This window comes from Crotalus tigris, unplaced genomic scaffold (assembly GCF_016545835.1).
Source record: "Crotalus tigris isolate CLP2741 ecotype Arizona unplaced genomic scaffold, ASM1654583v1 scf7180000024310.2302065, whole genome shotgun sequence".
Lineage (NCBI taxonomy): Eukaryota > Metazoa > Chordata > Lepidosauria > Squamata > Viperidae > Crotalus > Crotalus tigris.
In genome coordinates, this window is record NW_024100482.1 from 1 (window position 1) to 21,730 (window position 21,730).

The following is a 21,730-nucleotide window of genomic DNA, read 5'->3' on the forward strand; positions in this document are numbered from 1 at the left end:
TTTTCTTGGTAAGAACAAGACATTTTGTAGGCAATACTCTGAGTTAGAACACATTGATATTTTTCCGCCATTCGATCATGGTACACACGAGATGTCAATAAAAAAATAAAAAAGGAAAGCTAGAAAGCTTTTGCACTGGTAAAGATGGGTTACAATCATCATATACTATTAGTGTGGTATGATTAAGAGAATTTATGCTTATTTCTTTCTCCCATCCAAGAATCGAATTGAATAGAATAGAATAGCATAGAATGAGGGAATAAGGGAATAGAATAGAATGAGGGAATATAATATAATATAATATAATATAATGTAATGTAATGTAATGTAATGTAGAGTAGAGTAGAGTAGAGTAGAATAGAATAGAATAAGAGTAGAGTAGAGTAGAGTAGAATAGAATAGAATTAAAACAGAAACAGAATTGAATTGAATTAAAACAGAAACAAAAACAATATAGAACACAATAGCTTTATTTGGCCCAGTGTGTTTAGACACACAAGGAATTTGTCTTCGGTGCAGCAACTCTCATTGTATATGTGAAACATAGTTCCCCAATTCTCAGATAATCTAGAATGTGGATGGGAAGTATGGTTGTTTCAGTAGAAGAGACAACCACACCTTAAGGGAGCAGGTGGAAGAAATCTCATTCAAATGTTGGAAAATCTGTGTGTATTTGAATTAGGAGCTCTAGAACTGCAACTGTCCAGGTCTCTTTCCTATCAAAACAAATAGCAGACGTTCATCATCTTGACGTCACTAAAAAAAAAATTCTAATACTTTTTTGAAAGTATTGTGAAACCTAGCAAAGCTCTGGAACTTTTGGGGTTGTGTGTGTGTGTGTGATAGTTAGAAGATTTGAGCTTGTGTTATCTAAGACTCTGAAAATATATTCTACAGTTTGATAGCTCTGTATTAAACTGCATCAAGCCACTAACAACAACAACAACAACAACAATAATAAAGTTGGAAGGGACCTTGGAGGTCATCTAGTCCAACCCCCTGCTCAGGCAGGAAATCCTATACCATTTCAGACAAATGGCTGTCCAGTCTCTTCTTTAAAACTTCCATTGTTGGAGCATTCATCGCTTCAGGAGGCAGGTTGTTCCACTGGTTAATTGTTCTAACTGTCAGGAAGTTTCTCCTTAGTTCTAGGTTGCTTCTCTCCTTGATTAGTTTCCATCCGTTGCTTCTTGTCCTACCTTCAGGTACTTTGGAGAATAGCTTGACTGCCTCTTCTTTGTGGCAGCCCCTGAGATATTAGAACACTGCTATCATGTCCCCCCCTCACCCTTCTCTTCATTAAACTAGACATATCCAATTCCAGCAGCCGTTCCTTATATGTTTTAGCCTCCAGTCCCCTAATCATCTTTGTTGCTCTTCTCTGTACTCTTTCTAGAGTCTCAACATCTTTTTTACATCGTGGTGACCAAAACTGGATGCAGTATTCCAAATGTGGCCTTACCAAGGCATTGTAAAGTGGTATTAATACTTCACGTGATCTTGATTGTATCCCTCTGTTAATGCAGCCTAGCACTGTGCATCTACTGTAAGCAGTATTATTACTCAGCACCTACCCCCAATGACGCAAATTCAGAACAACGTTCTTCCTGCCCATCAAAATGAATGAATAACTTGCTGCAGCTGTTCTTAGAAATGAATAGAATATTAAGGATTTCTTCCTCACCAATAGAAATTGGATAACCATTATCTATCTAAATGTAATTGCCTTTGAATTGGCGTCACAATCAGGCAGCTTGAACAAACACGGCTGTTTTAAAATTCAGAATAATTTACCTATTTATATAGTAAGCATTTTCAAATAAATAATACTGTACTTATATTATTCCTGCCTCTCATTTCAAACCTTGCCAAGCTTATTTTTTATTTACTAATTTATTTGTAAATAAATTTATTTATTTTATCCTGCCTTTATTATTTTAATAAATAATTAAAGATGAAGAAAATACAGAATACTCCTTCTTCCTCCTATTTTCCCCTTGTATTTTCCCCACAAACACAACAACAACCCTGTGAGGTAAGTTGGCTAAGACAGGGCATGAATTCACAGTCTTCTGCTTTCTATCCTGGTGCCTTAACTACTAGACCAAACCTATGGGGGAAAGAGATCTTAAAAGCTTGCAGAATAACAGAATTGGAAGGTCTTCTAGCCCAACTCACCCATGTAGGGGACCCTATACCAGGGGTCTTCAAGCTTGGCCCTTTTATGACTTGTGGACTTTAACTCCCGGAATTCCTCAGCCAGCATGCCTGGCTGAGGAATTCTGGGAGTTGAAATCCACAAGTCATAAAAGGGCCAAGTTTGAAGATCCCTGCCCTATACCATTTCAGACAAATGGCTGTCCATTCTCTTCCTAAAAACCTCCAGTGTTGGAGCACCCACAACCTTTGAAGGCAAGCCGTTCCACTGATTGTTTTATTATGAGATTTCTCCTTAGTTCTAGATTAGATCTCTCTTTCATAGGTTTTCACCCGTTACTTCTTGTCTTGCCCTCAGGTGCTTTGGAGAATAGGTTGACTTCCTTTTCTCTCTGAGAGCCTCTCAAATATTGGAAGACTGCTATCATGTCCTTCTCATCATCAGAGACTTCATCAACATCATCAGCAAAAATCTGACCATAACCAAGTGTTTTAGATAAGCAGAATATGGAGCCCATTAGCCCCATCCTGATTATAGCTTGGAATAAAAATGCTTTATTTTTTAAATGCATAAAAAAGCAAAATTGCCTTCTAGTCCAGTTCAAACCCTGGCAACCCATATGGATGCATCCATGAAGTTTTCTTGGTTTATGTTTGTCTTATTGGGAATATTTTTTTCAACTTCCCAATCTTGTTTACAGTCCTGCATCAGCTCCATCCCACCCGTTCTATCCCCGTACCACTCAAGGCTGCATGACTTCTCAACCAAGCTCACTTAACTGACCTTAAGACACAAATAAATAAGTCTGAGATTAAACAAACAAACAAAAACACACTGTTTTCTCCCCCAGAGGGAGAAGAAATGACTAAGGGAGGGAGATGATAACAGGTTGCTCTGCCTTGTCAGGTTGAATTTAATTTCCTTTTCTAACCCTGTCAAAAATAACTGCCCTGTTCGCTCTGAAGGAGGTAAGCACATTTACTTTGGATTTTAATCATAAACTAGGCTTCTCAGCTCAGTGCCTCCAGACACACCATGCTTGTTAGGTCGCAAATTCTCAATGTGCTCAAAAACTGTAATCCATCTAAAAGGTGTCAGGCTGCAGAAAGCTCCCACAAAACATCACACAACGGTCTCAAGAGATTCACAAGACAAGCCACGCATTGGCATATTGTCACTCGTCAGGTAGCAGGTGCTATGGCACAATACCATGTGCTGGAGTGAGATTCTGAAGACTGAGAAGGGCTTTTTTAATGACTCAAACCTCAAGATAGTTGAGCATTCTTGCCAGAAATCTTGTGAAGACTTGCAAGGTTTGGTGGCCTTCTGATTTATATAATTTTGGGATTCCATAAATGCCATCCAAGGGGTTATTGTAAGTGCCACACTGTTGCTAAATTGCCTGTTCCTGACATAAGCCCATCCTGCAGATGAGAACAAAACATATTGCTTTCCATACCTCTGTGGACAATCTTTTCATCTCTTGCTTCCTCTGCTGTTCCGCCACGTTGGCCACAGACTCGGCTAACTGGTTGAGTTCTTGCTCATTTGGGGCTCCCATGAAGCTCAGCAAAGGAGGCTCCCAGCCATTCCTGAATCGTGGCATGTAGGGTGGGATGAAGTGGTCCTTGGGCCACTCAGCTCTGCGATTAAGACAAAAATAACACCATAATTTAAAACCTTTACACTAGCGGGGATAAAGTGACAGATTACAAAACAGCAAACCACACATACATTACATTATACAAAGCATTGTTCTTTTTTCATGATGACAACCTTCCCTTACCGGATGCTCTCTAAATGTGTTGGACTACAGTCCCTGTCACTTCCAGCCATTAGTGGTCATGCTGGTTGGGTGTGGAGAGAGCATTAACCCAAAAGATCAGGAGAACATCAAGCTGGAGATAGCAACTCTACTCATCCTATTTCCTACAGAGGACTCGGACCAAGAGATAAGGGGATTCTGAATTCAAGCTCTCTCACATACACAAAGGACTGGAGACATGAATTCCAGCCTATCTGAAGCTCCAAATAGTATTTTGGAAGCAAGCAAGAGAACACTAAGGAGACTGGCTCCAATTTCTTATTACAAATGTACAGGTAGTCTTCGACTTACAATCTTTCATTTAGTGACCATCTGACATTACAACGGCACTGAAAAAAATGACTTATGGCTGTTTTTGACACTTAGGACCATTGCAGCAGCCCCATGGTCATGTGATCAAAATTCAGCCATTTGGTAACTAATTCATATTTATAGTGGTAGCTGTGTGATCATCTTTTGTGATCTTCTGACAAGCAAAGTCAATGGAGAAGCCAGATTTGCTTACACACACACACACACACACACACACACACACACACACACACGTGATATGGAAAGAATTTAGCAAGGACACCTCTGTGACTGAAGTCTTCCAATATTACAAACTCTATGCACCTCTGCTGTACTATATCATTAGATATTTTGGAATGGAATGGAGCTTGAATGCATTGGAGCAAAAAATACAGGATGAGTCGAGAATGTATGCTGATATTCATTCTCAATTTATGGGAAAAGAAAATGTGTACAGCCAAAAGAAAATGTCTTTGCTTTTAGAATGGTCCCCTTAAAATGAACTTTCAATCTGAAGGTCTCAAAACAATTCAGATTCTCCCCTCAATAATCCACAGCTGTGTGCATATCCTTCAGCAAGGCCTTCCCTAACAGACAGGTTGGGACTGCAACTCTCCAAATTCCAAGTGCCACACTAGCCTGGAATTCTGGAACATTCCAGATCAATGTATCTGGAGGGTAGAGGTTGGGGCAGTTTACCTATCCTCCCCCAATGAGGATTTCTGCAGGATCTCTCTGTATTATGGACAGTATTCTGGCCAGTATTCCATGCCTTTTCCTCTCAGGGGATGTAACTTGGCAAGCACATGGACAATATAACAGTGGATTTTTTTTTTTTTTAAAAAAAGAAGCATTATAGCAGTTCGTTTAGTGCAGGGGAAGGCAACCTTGGCTCTTTTATGACTCCCAGAATTCCTGAGCCAGCCATGCTGAGGGGAAAGGGAAAGGTTTCCAAGCTGAGCCATGCTGACTGAGGAATTCTGGGAGTTGAGGTCCACGAGTCTTAAATTAGCCAATAGAATAAAAGGGAGTAGCACAGCTAAGGAAAAGGGAGAAAAAATGGCGGATTGCGTTGTTTGGCGACCCTCGTGAAATGGTCGTTTGACCCCAAATGGGGTCCCGACCCACAGGTTGAGAACCACTGTTTTAGATATCCTCTTATTTTTTTTCCTCTACAGAAAACTTCATACGTTTTCGCCCGTGTTTCTTGTAATCATCAGTGTCAAGAATGGATCTATTTACAACACCCTCAATCATTTCAAAATTTATTAAGGGCTATAATTATGCATGGATAATTATCTCTGAATGGGCGTGTTTTAATGCAGGCTGACAATCATGTAATTAGGATCACTGATTTGTGTCACTTTTCAGCCAACCGGATTCACTCTTCATTATAGAAGCTTTCATCATCAAAGCTGCTCAAAATGGCTATTGACTTGTAGGATCAATTAACCAATAATGGCAAAGTATAAGCAGCCCTTTCCTACTGAGAGGCCTTGCCAAGAGTCTTCTGAATTCTTGCATCAAGGAAAAAAAAACAAGGAAACTGAAACATGAATAACTGAATACAAAATCCAAGAATATAAAAATTTTCTTGAGCTTATACAGGAAGTGCACATTGGTGGAAATAAACCAACATGGAAGGTACGCCCATGAAGTTTAACACAGTTCAAATATAAAACACTCAACTCAAATGTTACCTGGCTTTGGTCCATGCGTTGCCTAGGGATACCCAGAGTTGTCCTTCCTCACTTGTGACAATGCAGCGTAAGAACTCAATGGTGTCTTTTGTCAAAAGAGGGCTGAGCACTGTGCTGGCAAGCTCGGGGCCTCCTGTTGTTTGAACCACCTATGAGAACCAATAAATGCACACTGAGATAACATGGTCGCTTGCAGAATAGAGCTGGTAGTGGTATGCAGTGAGAATCAATGCTGTGTTATTTAGCATAGGCCAGGGGTAGGCAACCTTGGCTCTTTTATGACTCATGGACTTCAACTCCCAGAATTCCTGAGCCAGCCATGCTGAGGGGAAAGGGAGAGTTTCCAAGCTGAGCCATACTGGCTCAGGAATTCTGGGAGTTGAAGTCCATGAGTCATAAAAGAGCCAAGGTTGCTTACCCTGGCATAGGCAATGGGGTAGGATTAATACCATTTCTGGTTCCTTTTAAAATCTATGTGCATCTATACAGATTATATAGCCGTGGTGGCGCAGTGGTTAGAATGTAGTACTGCAGGCTGACTCTGCATTCCACTGCCAGCAGTTCGATCCTGACCGGCTCAAGGTTGACTCAGCCTTCCATCCTTCTGAGTTCAGTAAAATGAGGACTCAAATTGTTGGGGGCAATTTATAGCCCTTAGAGAGGGCTGTAAAAGCACTATGAAGCGGTATATAAGTCTAAGAGCTATGGTTAAGTGCTACTAAAATTATAATTTTTGTACATTTTTCCATGTATACAGGTAATCCTCAATTTACGATCGGTTGTTTAATGACCATTTGAAATTATGACAAACTCCAAAAAATGTTACTTACATACAACCTGTCCTCGAAGTTACAACTTCCGTACCACCCACTATAGTCACATGATCACATTTTACACTTTTTTTCCGGTAAAAATCACCTATTGGATAAGCTGGATTCAGACTTACAGTCACGTGATTTGCTTAATGACCAAAATGACTTGCTTAACAACCATTGTAAAATGGTCATAAAGTTGACTCCGATCACTTGATGACTTGACTTATCACAATGACCTATGACTGAAATTCCAAGCTTATGGAATATTCTGATTGATGACCAAAATTCCAAAACTCAAGGACTATTTGTGCTCTGTAGATTAAACATGCATTTTGAGCTTTGGAATCTAGTGTAACTCCTTCTTGATTGACTACTGTGGGACAAATAAAATAATTGGAATGGATAAAATTGATTAAAATAACAGCAAGGTTTTTAGAGCAGATGGTGCTTTTTATTTCAATATGAAATGGAGTAAGCTAGCTTTAAGGAAGCTAATAAAAAGGAAGTATTTTTTTCTATGATACACACCCTCTACTTTCAACACTGTGAATTCATCATGGATTAAGTTTTGATGCACTCAGAAAAATAAACTGAGCCCCTAGATATTAAATAATATTTCAGACTTACCATATTTAGAGGAGTAAACAGAAAATGAATCAGTTCAGGTGCACTGGGATTCTGGATGTGTGACTTTAATTTAGCCTGTAAAAGGTAAAATAGAGAGTATGGAGTATGAGAATACAGTTCAGCAATTCAAAATGGCATTGAAATATCTCAAACACAGTTCATGCCATAACCCAGTTATTAATAAAAGATAATTGCATTTATATAATGATGCCAGCTAAAATCCCAAAAGTTTAAACAACATTTTAAACAAATTTTGTTATAAATAAATAAATGAGAGATAATAGATAGATAGATAGATATGACTAATCCTCTAATCAATCTAATCTACTCAATCTAATCAAACAATTTCTTAAACTAAATAAGGATGCATTTAAGCCATAGTTTTCTGAACAAACCAAAGCCAATCTTTTAAATGAGCAATGAATGCAGTCATGTCCTGTTCATTGCTGATGTTTTTTTTCCCTCCCTTTATTCTACATTATCCCCCCCAAAAAAAAATGAGTGGGTAAAAAGAACTAGATGTAAGCCACAAATAAATAAGAATTCTTGACTTATATATGAAGAAATGAATGGCTTGTGCAAAGAAACATTCAGAAACTAACAAAGGCCATTTGGGGGTCATATCATCGTGATGCAATAAGTATGTTTTAGGGTCAATTTCTTAATAAACATTATTTAAAGATTTATTTATTAAATTCAAGATTTTATTATAAAAATGTTAAAGATTTTTCAAGAGTTAGTCCTGGTGTCTCCCTTAGCGTTCCAGGTTTTTTGGTATCCATCCTGCAAATTCTAAATTAGGCATTGACACATAGATTAGAAGCAGCAGATGTCTAAGATGATGCAATCATTGTGACATTACTAAAATAGTCTCCTTTCTAACTATTTCTATGCTCTAGAACAGGGGTCTTCAAGCTTGGCCCTTTTATGGCTTGTGGACTTCAACTCCCAGAATTCCTCAGCCAGCATGCCTGGCTGAGGAATTCTGGGAGTTGAAGTCCACAAGTCATAAAAGGGCCAAGCTTGAAGACCCCAGCTCTAGAATCAATAACATAGTTATTCAATCAATAATCATAGTTTACATGCTATGATCCGTGTGTCAACCCGCCCACCCCCAAATGGAGTTATTGGAAGCTTGCAGAAAAAGGAAGAAGAGAGCGAAAGTAGGAATATATAAACACATTCCTGATATACTGTCTGAAGATTGTCCTTAGCATCCTAGAAAGATTCTTGTGTTTGTAACTTGAAAAAAATCCAGCAAAATCATTACAGTCCTGGAAGTTGCCATACTTTAGCTGAGTGTGATGGGAAAAAAAAACTTTTAACATATCTCTAAAGAAAGTGAGCTATAATGCCACTATTTGATCACTCTCTTAGTTCATTTCCCTTTTGTTCTAAAACAAACAATTCAGAACAGTTTGTACAACTGCCAAGTGTATTTAGTTAAGGAAATCTAAGTTGCAATTTACAGGAAAGCTGGTGAAATTCACAGTAGCAGATTGTAACAACAGATTTTAAAAAACAGACCATTGATGCCAAGCTTCAACAAAAACCTGGAATTGCTTGGAGTAGCCAGCTCAGACTCACTTACCAAAAGGTTGAAACCATGCTTAAATTTTTGCAAACAGTCCACAAATTCATCTGCAGATGGAGGTTTTGCACGGAGAGTTAAGACCCCCTCTGGTGAAAAATAGAACAGTGAAACCAAAATCACTTAGACGAGTACCTATAGAAATATTTTCATCACTGGCAAAGGAGGAGGATCAGATTCTACACTGACTCGGATGTATAAATGGGCTGTATAGCTTCAAGGATCATTTTGAATGTCCTCAATAAATTATAGAAGCATGGGTCCTAGCTCAGTTCTTTGGCTAATGGATAAAAGTGTTATCAGCAAGAAACTTTTAAAAGTTGGTGGCCTTTTCTTCATGTAAATTTATTCTCCTGCAATTCACTCTGTAGAATGCTAATAACCAATCTGCCCCCAAAGTGTTATGCTCTAGGTCAGGGGTTCTCAACCTTGGCAACTTTAAGACTTGTGGACTTCAACTCCCAGAATTCCTCAGCCAGCTTTGCTGGCTGAGGAATTCTGGGAGTTGAAGTCCACAAGTCTTAAAGTTGCCAAGGTTGAGAACCCCTGCTCTAGGTGCATTGAAACTACATCTCCCAATTCCCATGATTGTCATATTCCCCAGTCTCAACACATATCCACTCTTGAAGACATAAGGAGAGAGGGAGAGAGGGGGGGAGGGAGAGAGGGAGAGAGAGAAGATCAGCCCAAGTCAATCCAACAAAGGATGAGGGTCTTTTCATTGAAGATTATGGACGTTATCCATTACAGTGTTTCTCAGCCTTGGCAATTTTAACATGTACTTCAGTTCCCAGAACGCTCCATGTACTTCAGCTCCCAGAATTCCTCAATCAGCATGCTGGGCTGGAGATTCTGGGAGTTGAAGTCTACATAGCTTAAAGTTACTGGGGGTTGAGAAACACTGATCTACCACACGGGACTAGTGTGGGATGATAGATAAGTAATTTTCCACTTTGGTCTGTGGCTAAAAGTGAATGATTGGCAATTAGCACCTTTGCATCAATCTCCTCCATCCTGTACTTTTGCAATAGTAATAACAATAGCATTTAGACTTATATACTGCCTCATAGTGCTTTACAGCCCTCTCTAAGTGGTTTACAGAGTCAGCCTCTTGCCCCCAGCAATCTGGGTCCTCATTTTACTGACCTCAGAAGGATGGAAGTTTGCGTCAACCTTGAGCCCTGTTAGGATCGAACTCCAGGCTGTAGGCAGAGTTTACCTGCAATATCGCATTCTAGCCACTACACCACCAGGGTTCCCACACCAGTGGTTCCTTAACCACAATACCACACTGGTTGTCTCACACACACACATGGGGGAAAATGCCTAATACATCAAGATGCAAATTATTTTGTTCTGAAATTTTTTGCAAATCCCACTTCAAAAGCAGGAAACACAAGCATGTGATGGGCTGTTTCAAACATTTTTGAAAATGTAGAGTTTGAAAGAGATAATAATGTCTGTTCCCGGCTCAAAAAGAATACTTCCAAAACACTTGAAAGAGCCCATTTTGCACTTGAAATGGAACATTTCACAAGATTTCATACTCCAAACTAACACACCCTTAATCCAGACAAAAGAATTAATTGACTCAAGACGCCTGCCTTACTGAAATTCCATTTTTTTAAATGTTGATTCATACTCTTTTCTTTGTTCTACTGAGCATGTATACAAACGAATGACAGAATAGAGAAAAGATCATCTGCCTGTTCTTGTCAACATTAGCCAAACATTAAAACATAAATCTAGCCCAAAACATGACTCGAGTGTAACAAACAGAGAATGACTGAATGGTAAAGTTTGTTGAGCTCTGTCCAATGCAAACTACTTATTGAACTGAACAGAGGAACTCTTAACAGTTCAGCGAGTGAAATGTGATCAGAAAATACTGGAAAAAAAAAAGAAATGGTTCTGATTCTTACCACCTGGCCCTTTCTTCTTATTTTTCTTGCTTTTCTTCCGCTTTGAAAGTTCTGAAAAAGCTTCTGCTGCTTTTTGAAGCTTGGTGACAAAATATTCAATGTCATCCAGAATATGATTCAGGATTTGCTAAAGGAAATAGACAGTGGGTGTCATTTATGAATGTAAGGAACGTCACCCAAGATGTTGTATTGTTAGTTACGAAGAATGGGAATCGCTGCAGAGAACCTGTGCATTTATCTACAAAAAGTGACGCTTTGTAAAATGAATTAGGCTGTTATTACCATATCACTTGGGTCTATGTTTCCCTTTGTTCTCAAGCTAGCATCAGTAAATGCTCTGTGCTCGGTAAAGATTGGAGCACAATTATTTGAGTAAGGTCTTCCCACACAAGATCTTGGCTTAACTTTGTTCTTTCTGGAGTGCTAGGGAAACCTTTTTTTTTAATAATTTTTTTTTTATTTTCCATTTATTCAACATACAAAATACAATTTACAAGATAAGATAAATTCATAACCATTGGTGCCGCTTGCCCATTCCCCCCAGGCTGCGTCCACCCTCTCTAATACCTTCCTTACTTCCCTCCTCTTTCTCTCCTCCCCTCCTACTCTCTTCTAGGGAAACCTTTTTTTAGCCTTATCTTATAGCAAGCAATTATGAACTTATAAAACTATTTCTGCTCTAGTTCCTTCCCCCCCCTCCCCCACAATTATGAAATGAGAGTCTGGATCCATTTAAAGTATTTTTAGCTCTTAGTACAAAGAGATGTTGAGGGCCAGTTCCAAGGTACGTCCAAATATAGTCTTAAAGTTACGACTCCGCCTTCTTTATTTTCATTCAGTCCTGAATTAAGCTTCTATAGCAGTGATTCTCAACCTTTCTAATGCCGTGACCCCATAATACAGTTCCCCATGTTGTGGTGACCCCCAAGTGGGTGTGGCCACCAATAAGAGGGAGTAGGACAGCTAGGGAAAAAAATGGTGGACAGCATGGTTTGGTGACCCCCGTGAAATGGTCATTCGACCCCAAATGGGGTCCCAACCCACAGGTTGAGAACCACTGTTCTATAGGCTCCAAATAGCTATCTCAGCCTTAGTCTATCAATCTCCTTTTCTGATTCATGACCCTTAGTAGGATAAAGGTCAGAGGAGGAGAGAGGATGTGTAGCCTTCCAGATATTGTTAAAATATAATGGTCAACTAGGCTAAAACTGTTGGGGGGTGGTTTGGCAAGGCCTTGATAGACACTCTTCCTTATTCCTAAATCCAGAAGGTCCTAATTGGCTGAGCAGGTTTATGTTCATCTTTAGATCATCCAGGAAGCACAATGTGCATTATCTTGAATGTTATTTTTTAATAGCTAAGGAAGTTCTTATGAGAATAAAATGGAGGGGGAAGAGGAGCTGGTGAGGAAAATATTCCCTGTAATCCTAACAAAATGGTCAGTAACAACAATGAACTTCTTCAAGAATAATATTAGTAAATAATATTATTAATGAGCAAAGATAGTACCAATAGCAATAGGTGTAATCCCAGAACAACTTGAACACCATCAACACTGATAGAAACTATCATTAATCAATTGCAAAAGGCATGTTTTACTTGGAGCAACTTACATCCTGTGATGGTCCCTTTAATACAGTGTTTGTCAACCTTGACAATTTTAAGGCATGTGGACTTCAACTCCCAGAATTCCACAGCCAGCAATGCTGGCTGTGGAATTCTGGGAGTTGAAGTCCACATTCCTTAAAATTGTCAAGGTTGAGAAACACTGCTTTAATAACAAACATCTGCCTATCCCAGGTCCTTGGGAAGGACTCAATAGGTGGATAAAAATGCCAAATCCAGTCTAAACATCTGGCTGACTTTGCAACCAGCCAACCATAATAATAATAAGGCATCAGGCGAGGATTTGGGAGATCATGAGTTCTATTCCTGCCTTAGACACAAAGCCAGCTAGGTGACCTTGGGCCAGCCACATGGAAAGGAGGATATGGCAAACCACTTCCTGCCGAGAAAACTGCAGGAACTTGTCCAGGATTCAAAAACTGACTTGAAAGCACAAAACAAAGGAAACCAAAAACCCCACAAATAAATTGTACCATGCTGTTCCTTAAGGCAGTAAGTTTTCAATTGTTGTTGTTGTGGGAATCCTATGGAACTTTGAACATTTATCAGGAATTTTTTTGAAGTACGGTAAATAATCAGTAATAATTGGCCATTTCCCCCCCCCACACACAAACACTATACAGATCTTTTTCTGAAATCCACATCTGCAAAAGGGAATTGTTATAAATCATAGATTGCATTCCCAATTCATGTGGCAGCACCCTAAGTATACAAAGGTTCCCAGTTCATCTTAAGTACACAAAAAAGAACATGATTCCAGGATTATCAGCAACATGCAAAAGTGTCAACACTGCTAACATTGGATGTTCTTGCTTTGACAACAGATGAAAATGTAGCCATCTTTTCTCTTTCACTTTTAGAGTTAGTTGATGCTGGGAGGGGGGAATGTGGATGAGAGTCCAGCTAGTCATAACAATAATAACTCAGCCCTGGGAATCCAAGCTTATTGTGCCCAGAGTTGATAAAGATTTGGCAGGCTGGGGAGAAAGCCCACACTTCAAGCTAATTGGGGAATGTGATTTATGACTGTAAATTGGAGGAGGGAATTGTGCTTTGCTACTTTGTGCCCAGGGGAGGGGAATTCAGTTTTTGGCTTCAACTATTTTGTTTCTCGAATAAATGATTCTTTAAGGAAAACAATGCCTCAAAGTTCTTTTGAAGAGATTCATCTGTCGGAACCATGACAAAAGACTTCCAGGGCAGATGCTGGGGAAGATCCTTGTGATAAGCTCTGATATGAAAACCAAGGTAGAACATACAGTAGCTATCTCAGTCTTAAAGAACCTTTTTTTCAATATGCTCTCATAATTGTTTTTGTGCTACAAACTTCAAGACCACTTCCCCTTATGTTAGCCTAAATAACGTCAGATGTTATTTTAGCTACTTGTCCAGGGGAAAGCACTACACTACACCAACCTATTGTGTGAAGTGGAACTCTTCAGACATAGATGTTCTCCTTAGATGCTGTTAGTGGGAGTTGAACCCTCAGGTGTTGCACTTGTTGACTATGCAGGGCATTTTGTGGTCATGTGGTGCCTCCTACTGGTCAGTAGTTAATATAGCATCTTGGTCTTTCCACTTCTAATACCCTCTGCACCAGGGGTCCCCCACCTCCGATCCACGGGATGCCAGAAACTGGTGGCATGCAGGCAGCCCGCTCTGGTCCACGGCAAAACTCTCTCCACGGAACCGGTCCCTTGTGCCCAAAAGGTTGGTGGCCTCTGCTCTACACATCCTTGCCATGCTTATAATCCTCCACCTCACTCTTCCCTACCTCTACTAACCCCCTCCAGGCAGCCATTTCTTAGTTCTGAGAGGGTGCCAGACAACCACCTTGCAGTTGCTAGGCAACTGAGGGATGTATTTCTCATCTGAATCCCAGGGTTGCTTCACACTTTATGAAGAAATTATGGCAGGGGCAGACAGCCTAGTAAACATAAAACATGAAAAGCAGACACACTTTCCCAAACTTAACCAGAAATTATGCAAATCAAGATTCCACGCCTTCTTTTTTTTTTTACACACTTGACTGCTGAAAAACTCAGCTTTAATCAAAATCAACACAAATCATAATATTGCCTGCTGTTGGACTTTTCTTGCAATCTGGGAAGAGATCGCTTGCCTCCCATTGCTGGCCAGAGCTTAATGAAATGGAATCGGAGTATAAAAACCTCACCGGGGCAATCATAGGCCAGCAGGAGATGCTGGAACTGATTGAGAAAAATAAAAATAAAAATAAGGCATGTTGCTCATTAGGGAAGAGGCAGGGAAGCACCCAGGACCAGTAAATGCTGAGCAGAAGCCAACATGAAGAAAAGGAAGAAGTGGCAGGTGTTTATTAAAACTCCTCTCCATAACTGAAGTATTGGGCAGATGGAATTCTGGAATAAATGAGCGTAGTTGATGGATCTGGCCTGACGTGGTCCCTTAGGAAATAAATACTCTCGACTCCATTAGTAGCAAAAAAATTACTTTTACTAAAGATCACTAAAAGCCAAATGGTTGCAGTAGAGCAAAGCCAGAACTAAGAGTTTGCGCACAAAGATTCCTTAGTTAACTTTCCCTTTCCCATTCCACCCCACCCCTCTATCTCTCCATTGTCCAGTTATATTAGAATAAGATGTTTTGGTAACTGTCCCTGCAATAGTTGGATAGATGGAGAGGTGTTAATTTCATTCCCAGATTCTTGATCTCAGAATGTCTCAGGACGGCATAAAGCTTCCTTTTGGTTTCCCTCATCTTCCCAGAGATCCTCCCCCTATAGCTTATGACAGACTGGCATCTAGAGAAACATAGTTGGGAGCGAAGGATGGCAGCTCTGACATTCCATCTTCCCACTGCTCCCTCCTCCCCATAGCTTAGGGCAGACTGGCATCTAGCAAAACATAGTATCCAGCAAAGGATGGCACTCTGACATTAGTCATCATTAAATGTTTTCTTATTTCACAGCCCTGAAATTTATTACTGGGAGAAAAAATTGTGAGTGGAACTTAATGATAATATCAACTGCTCCACCAAATTTGAGGAACATCAAAACCTCTCACAAACAATCTCTTTGGCCACTTACAACATCTCGGTCAATCTTGGCTGCCATCATTTCAGCTGTTTCTTCATGCTCATGATATTGCTTTGGTTTCTCACCTAAAGAAAGAAGGAGATGAACAGAAGCTTCTTCAGGGGAGAGACACAGTGGCTGTGATTAGACCACCAATTTGAAAAATGTAGTGTTCATATTTTCACAACATGTTAAGATTGATTGGTTTTCCTATGAATGAAACAAGAAAGTCTGTTGCATTCAACAGCCAACAAATAATGCATGATTTTGAAGGTATTTTTTTTCCCAACTGTGTTGTGATTTGCAGCTTCTTCCAGCTCAATAGGTCATTGTGGGTTTGGGTATCATGGAAGTTTTCGTCCTTGAATTTTTCAAGGCCATCGTTTTGATGAAATCTTGGCCACTAATGCCAAGTGTGAAAAATGTAATGACTTGGCTTAGGATTTTGTGAGAACCCAGGTGGTTGGGTAAGCTTAACATTCAATCTATGGTGAGAATTGGAAACCCAGTAATGAATGAAACAGTGTGCCTATGAAACCTGAAACAAAACATCAACATTTATATATTTGGAAAATGCAACACAGTTGCCTGGAATTGGAAAAAGAGAGCAGGGTCACACCATCCAGAATATATACCCCTTATTTAGAGGACTATCATGATAGAGGCCCTTGGTCCTATTATACCTCCCAGGGAACCTCAGATATTGGAGGGATACAGGAACCATTGTACATAAGGACCTTGTAATCATCTTGAAAAAAATAATAGCAACCTATTGTCAATTCAAAATATGTACTTAGCTTGCTAAGGCTACAAGCAACTGTCTTGCTAATATTCTTGCAAAGAAATCCAAACATTTCTATCTTTTAAACATGAATTGGAATGATGCTCCCATTATTTTGCTAGAAACCCAATTTTAATCTCTTTACGGCAGGGGGGGGTCAAACTGCCGGCCCATGGGCCGGACGCATCACGCGGAAGCTGCGCCCATCCCATTACCGGCAATGGCAAAACCGTCCCGATACGTTGTGCGATGTCATGTGACATCGCGAGTTTGACATGTCTGCTTTATGGAGTGACCTCCCAGATGTGGGTCAAAATATTTTTTTAAAAAGTAAACTAAAACAATTGTTGAAACATAAGCTAAATGAGAGTAGAATACCTTCAATTTATTCTGCCAGGACATTTACTGTAGGATAATGAGTCATATTGCCCTAAGGCAAGGCTCAATAATGTCCAGAGCAGAACACTCAGTCTTTGAATCATATCTCAAAATTTCAGCAATACTCACAATCTCCCTGTTCAGCTGCCCACGCGGACCAAGCTGCCACCCGGCTGCGGACATCCACCTGTGTAACAGTCCCTGGGGGGACAGGAGCTGGGGCTCTGGGAGGTGGAGGAATGGCACTCTCTGATCTGGAAATCATCCTAAAACAGGAAAAAAAATGATATAACACTGAAACACCAAGAAAACACAATCTTCTATTTCAGATGTTTATTATTGGCCAGTTTGTATTGCCATGCCTCGCCGTCGGAAGTGGCATATAGCAACAGCGATCAATTGTAGTCTGTCCATCTGTCTGTCTGTTCATCCACCCACCTTGTGGTGAAGCTGAGTTTTACCAATAGCTATAGGATTTAGGCTTATATACTGCCCCATAGTGCTTTACAGCACTCGTTGGGTGGTTTGTAATGAAGAAGCATTATTTGCAAGTTGCCTGCAACAGTCTGGGTCTTCATTTTACTGACCTCGGAAGGATGGAAGGCTGAGTCAACCTTGAGCCCTGTCAGGATCAAACTCCAGGCTGTGGGCAGAGTTTTCTGCAATACTACATTCTAACCACTGCGCCACCAAAGTTTATATGTTCCATAGTAGAACCATCTCAGCACAAAAATATAGAAACCGTTTAATTTGATTTGAATAGGTATCAAGGTTTGGTGTCAACTCTTTGTGATCACAAAAACAAACCTTCTCTGTGATGAGAGAGAGAGGGGGGGGGGTAATGTAATAATTTTGTAAACCTCTGGGTTCTCCCAAGTGTGTTTCTTAATTAGTTACTTTTGGACATATCTAGAACATAATAAGAGCCATCAGGAATCAGATCAAAAATCTATTCATTTTAGCATTCTATTTATGTGACCAATTAGGCACCGATAGGAAGCCGACATGCAACACCCGAGAACAATATATTCTCCTATTCAAGTTCTTAGCAAGTAGGATGAAAGATCTACAGCTTCTGTTACTGGAGGTTTTACATACACCCAGGATTGTGTGAAGCTCTGAAGAATTGCCAGTTTTTGATGAAACTTTGGATCAAACACTATTCAAAGCTGCTTCAGCCCTGGTTGAAGTGCTCCCATGCTGAGTTGCTTCAGCAAATGCTCAGCAGCTTCAGTGTGCCCAACTGTGTGGCTGTGGCACACATTGCTACGTGCAGACCCAAAGCTATGCGCAGATTTGGAAGCACTTCGGCCAATGCGTTGGGGAAAGGATTGAAGCCAGCCTTCTGCCACGCTACTGATCTGAAATAATTGGAGGCCAGCTGAATTCCTTTATCGAGATAAATGGGCTGATCTCTTCGCTCCATCAGAGCGAATCATGTTCCCTTCACAGCCTGAATCACTTCATCAAAGTGAATCTGTGTCACTCTGTGCAGGCAAATCTATGGCCCGCATGACCAGCTTCTTAATGCACGCCCTACCCAAACACTAGGAAAGAGTTGCAAGACAAGGCTCCCGCTTTTACCTGAGGGTTTCAAGTCGCTGCTTTGGTTTCCCTCCTTTGCTATCGCTGATGGCACTTTCAATATCTTCATGGATAAAGTTAGCCTGAGCAGAAGCAGAAGCAATTAATTTGATGCACTGCTGAACGCTTGAGCAAGCCATCTATTGAATGCAACGAGGCTTTACAGGCAGAGCTGCCACCTCGTCGTATAGCAGCAAATTCCACAAAACTTTCAACTTTCCACCTGTACTTTCTTCACTCCATTCAGAGTGAAGGCCAATCAACTTCGTTAGATGATTTGGGAATTTAAATAACATAAGATGCAGCAAAAAAAATCTTCCCTTTCACATTTTAGACAATTAAAAGATGGCTACCCAACGCTTTTTTTTTTCTACCCAGGTTGAGTTATAGCCTTCAGTTAGTGGATTCATATGGAGGAGTGCAGTGATAAGAGCACACAGCATACAGTCAGGTACGATTCCAACTCAGAGGAACACATTCAAATGATGAAAAAAAAATCTCAGTCTAACACAGTGGTTCTCAACCTGTGGGTCGGGACCCCATTTGGGGTTGAATGACCATTTCACAGGGGTTGCCAAACAACACAGTCCTCCGTTTTTTCCCCCTTTCCTTAGCTGTGCTACCCCCTTTTATTCTATTGGCTTTTGAAAGCCAATAGAATAGACTCTCTTGAATAGAGTCTAATTCTATTGGCTTTCAAAAGCCAATAGGAATTGTCCAGGCTGCCCTGCTGAGCCCGCCAAAAGTCCCATTCTGCAAACGGTGCTGCACCAGTTAAGTAGTCCTCGACTTACGACCGGTTGAGTAGTCCTCGACTTACGACCGGTTGGGGGGTCGCGGCATTAAAAAGGTTGAGAACCACTGGTCTAACAGTTTAGGGATCAAATCAGGGCAAAGTGTAATAAGCTAAATGGATATGTGTTACCAGTTATGGCAAATTTCTGTGCTAGCTAATTGGAAGGCATGTGCTCGGTGCCCTACAATATGAGAACACAAGGAAGCCTTATTGAAGCTAGCCAACAGCCCCCTGCCCCATTATTCTATGTCCTACAGTGTCCATGTTAATGCATTCACATAAAAAAAATAACAAACGTCTCAGTTAACAACAGAAATTTTGGGCTCAGTTGTGGTCGTAAGTCGAGGGCTACCTTTTTTGTTATTGAAAGCCATCTTGAGTTTATATAGCAGCAGAAGAAGGGAAATGAATTTAATCATCACCACCATAATCTAAATTGGTAACCCAGCCAAGGCCATAGTAGCCAAATCCTGAGGCTATCAATTTCTTGCACAGCATAAAAAAAATTACTTTATTTTCCCCATCCTGAATCTCTCAGCATTTCGTTTTGTTGGAGGGCTCCTAGTTCTAACATTACGACTAACCCCCCCTCATCCAAAAAAATCATGATTTTATATTTCTAGCGTGTCTCTCCTTTTCCCATTTTTGTTCTGAAGTAAACAATTCCACTGCTAAAATCATTTTCCCTAATCACTTTGGTTGGCCCTCTTTTTATATACTCTTTTTTATCACTGTAAAATCCTTTGGGGAGTGTAGCCTCACCACGGATTTATATAAAAGCATTAGAGGTGTTATTTTTAATTAACATTCTAATGATTCCATGCATACATTTGCCTTCTTTACAATTGTGGCACACAAGATTGATACTTTTGCCAAGATTTCCATCCTGAGTCCCAGGTCCTTTACTGATCAGTCACATTACTGTGATTCATTATCTTTTACTTCCATTTCAAAATGGACTTCAGGGAAAACTAATTGCTGGCCAAGCTTTTAAGGAATTCCTCCACATTCATTTTGGAAGGGTTCCACTGGCTTCTAAAGACCTACTTATTTAATATTTGTATTTCTTTACAGAGCTCAATTATACTCCAAATGCCACTCATTGCTCCAATTCATTTATGCACTAAGTTATCACAGGAGGATTATTATGCACAGAAATCCATAATATTTATGGATGCTGGTTGGCAGGAAGTCAAATACTATTCAGGATTATTGGCCATAAGCAACAACATGGGCATTTGTATTTCCAAATACAGGCAGAATAACTATTCTTTTTAAAAATAAGAATTTGAATATTAAGTCTGCTTAGGAGCTGAAATTATTACATGGCCAACTAGACCTTTAGCATCTCAGCAAGCAAGTCATGTTCTTAAAAGCCAAATCTATACATCATTATGCTTTCTCTGGAAAAGAAAACTGTGGAAATAGGTCTCCAATTGCAGCATCCTTATCAATTCCCCGCTATTGTTTAATCATCCTTTTATTTATGTGTCACTGAGCCACCGCAAGCATTTTCAGAACAGCTTTTCTCAAAACGTTCCTGAAGTGTCACACAACAAGCTGATTAAGTGTAACCTAATGTTATGAAAAGCTCATTAATTATACAAGGATGATCATAAATGCTGCTATCAGTTTCCTGCGAAAGGCAATTACTGTGCAAGATGGAGGGTGATCACGTAATCAATCAGACAAACAAACAAACAAATGTATTTGCCACCCACCTTGTGATTCAGGACACGCTGAGAAGCTTCCCTCAGGATAAATGACATATAACCATGATTATACATATGAAAGTGAATTAAAATTACAAAAATGGCAAGGAGTTTAAAAAAATAAATAAATAAACCAGGGGTATAGAGGGGAGAGGTGGGATGCCTCCTCAATTAGTGCCTCCTCTATTTGTGTATCAACAAATACGGCAGCTTCTCCTTCAGGACCCCATGCCAGCTGGCATGTGAACTGAAGAAGCTTCTTGGAGGAGAAGTGAAACATTTTCAAAGGGGAAAAAACACCCATGGAAGTCCAGTTGCCTTTTGGAAAAAAACACCTTTGGGACAACCATGACCTGGATGATTGGGAACCTCCATAGATAGGTTTAAAAAAACTTTCTTGAAGACTAATAGAGAAGGGTTGGATCTCACCTTCTGCGGTAAGGTGTTCTAGAGTGCAGGAACCCTCATGGCCAAACTTCACATGCTAAAGACATACCTAACAGTTATTAAAGCAGGCTGCTAAATAATGCCTATGCTTAGAACTCTGCTTAGAACTCTGAGGGGACAAACATACCAACAGAAGAGACTATTTGGAGCTCAGGGTTGAAATAAGGAGTCCTTGCTGATCTCTGAGGGTTGTTTTATTACCCAACCAGGTCGCATCATCAGTGCTTGGCACTGGTTAAAGGTATGAAAAAGATTTTGTTCAGTTCTTATATATCAGTGGTTCTCAACCTGTGGGATGGGATCCCATTTGGGGTCGAACGACCATTTCACAGGGGTCGCCAAACAACGCAGTCCGCCATTTCCCCCCCCCCTTTTCCTTAGCTGTGCTACTCCCTTTTATTCTATTGGCTTTTGAAAGCCAA

The 21,730-nt window shown here is 40.2% G+C and overlaps 1 protein-coding gene across 3 annotated transcripts in view; it reads right to left on the bottom strand.

Annotated features, from left to right (window-relative positions):
* Positions 1-2,357: 2,357 nt before the first annotated feature.
* EPS8 (epidermal growth factor receptor pathway substrate 8) overlaps positions 2,358-21,730 on the bottom strand; it is a 117,856-nt gene continuing 98,483 nt past the window's right edge. For all 3 annotated transcript variants that reach the window (XM_039324907.1, XM_039324909.1, XM_039324908.1), the window contains exons 7-14: positions 18,354-18,436; positions 16,899-17,035; positions 15,623-15,696; positions 10,930-11,056; positions 9,008-9,096; positions 7,417-7,491; positions 5,975-6,123; positions 2,358-3,801 (exon numbers count right to left, since the gene is read on the bottom strand). In XM_039324907.1, the coding sequence (XP_039180841.1) occupies positions 3,552-3,801; positions 5,975-6,123; positions 7,417-7,491; positions 9,008-9,096; positions 10,930-11,056; positions 15,623-15,696; positions 16,899-17,035; positions 18,354-18,436 (984 nt within the window). In that variant the 3' untranslated portion in view covers positions 2,358-3,551. The remainder of the gene's footprint in view (positions 3,802-5,974; positions 6,124-7,416; positions 7,492-9,007; positions 9,097-10,929; positions 11,057-15,622; positions 15,697-16,898; positions 17,036-18,353; positions 18,437-21,730) is intronic.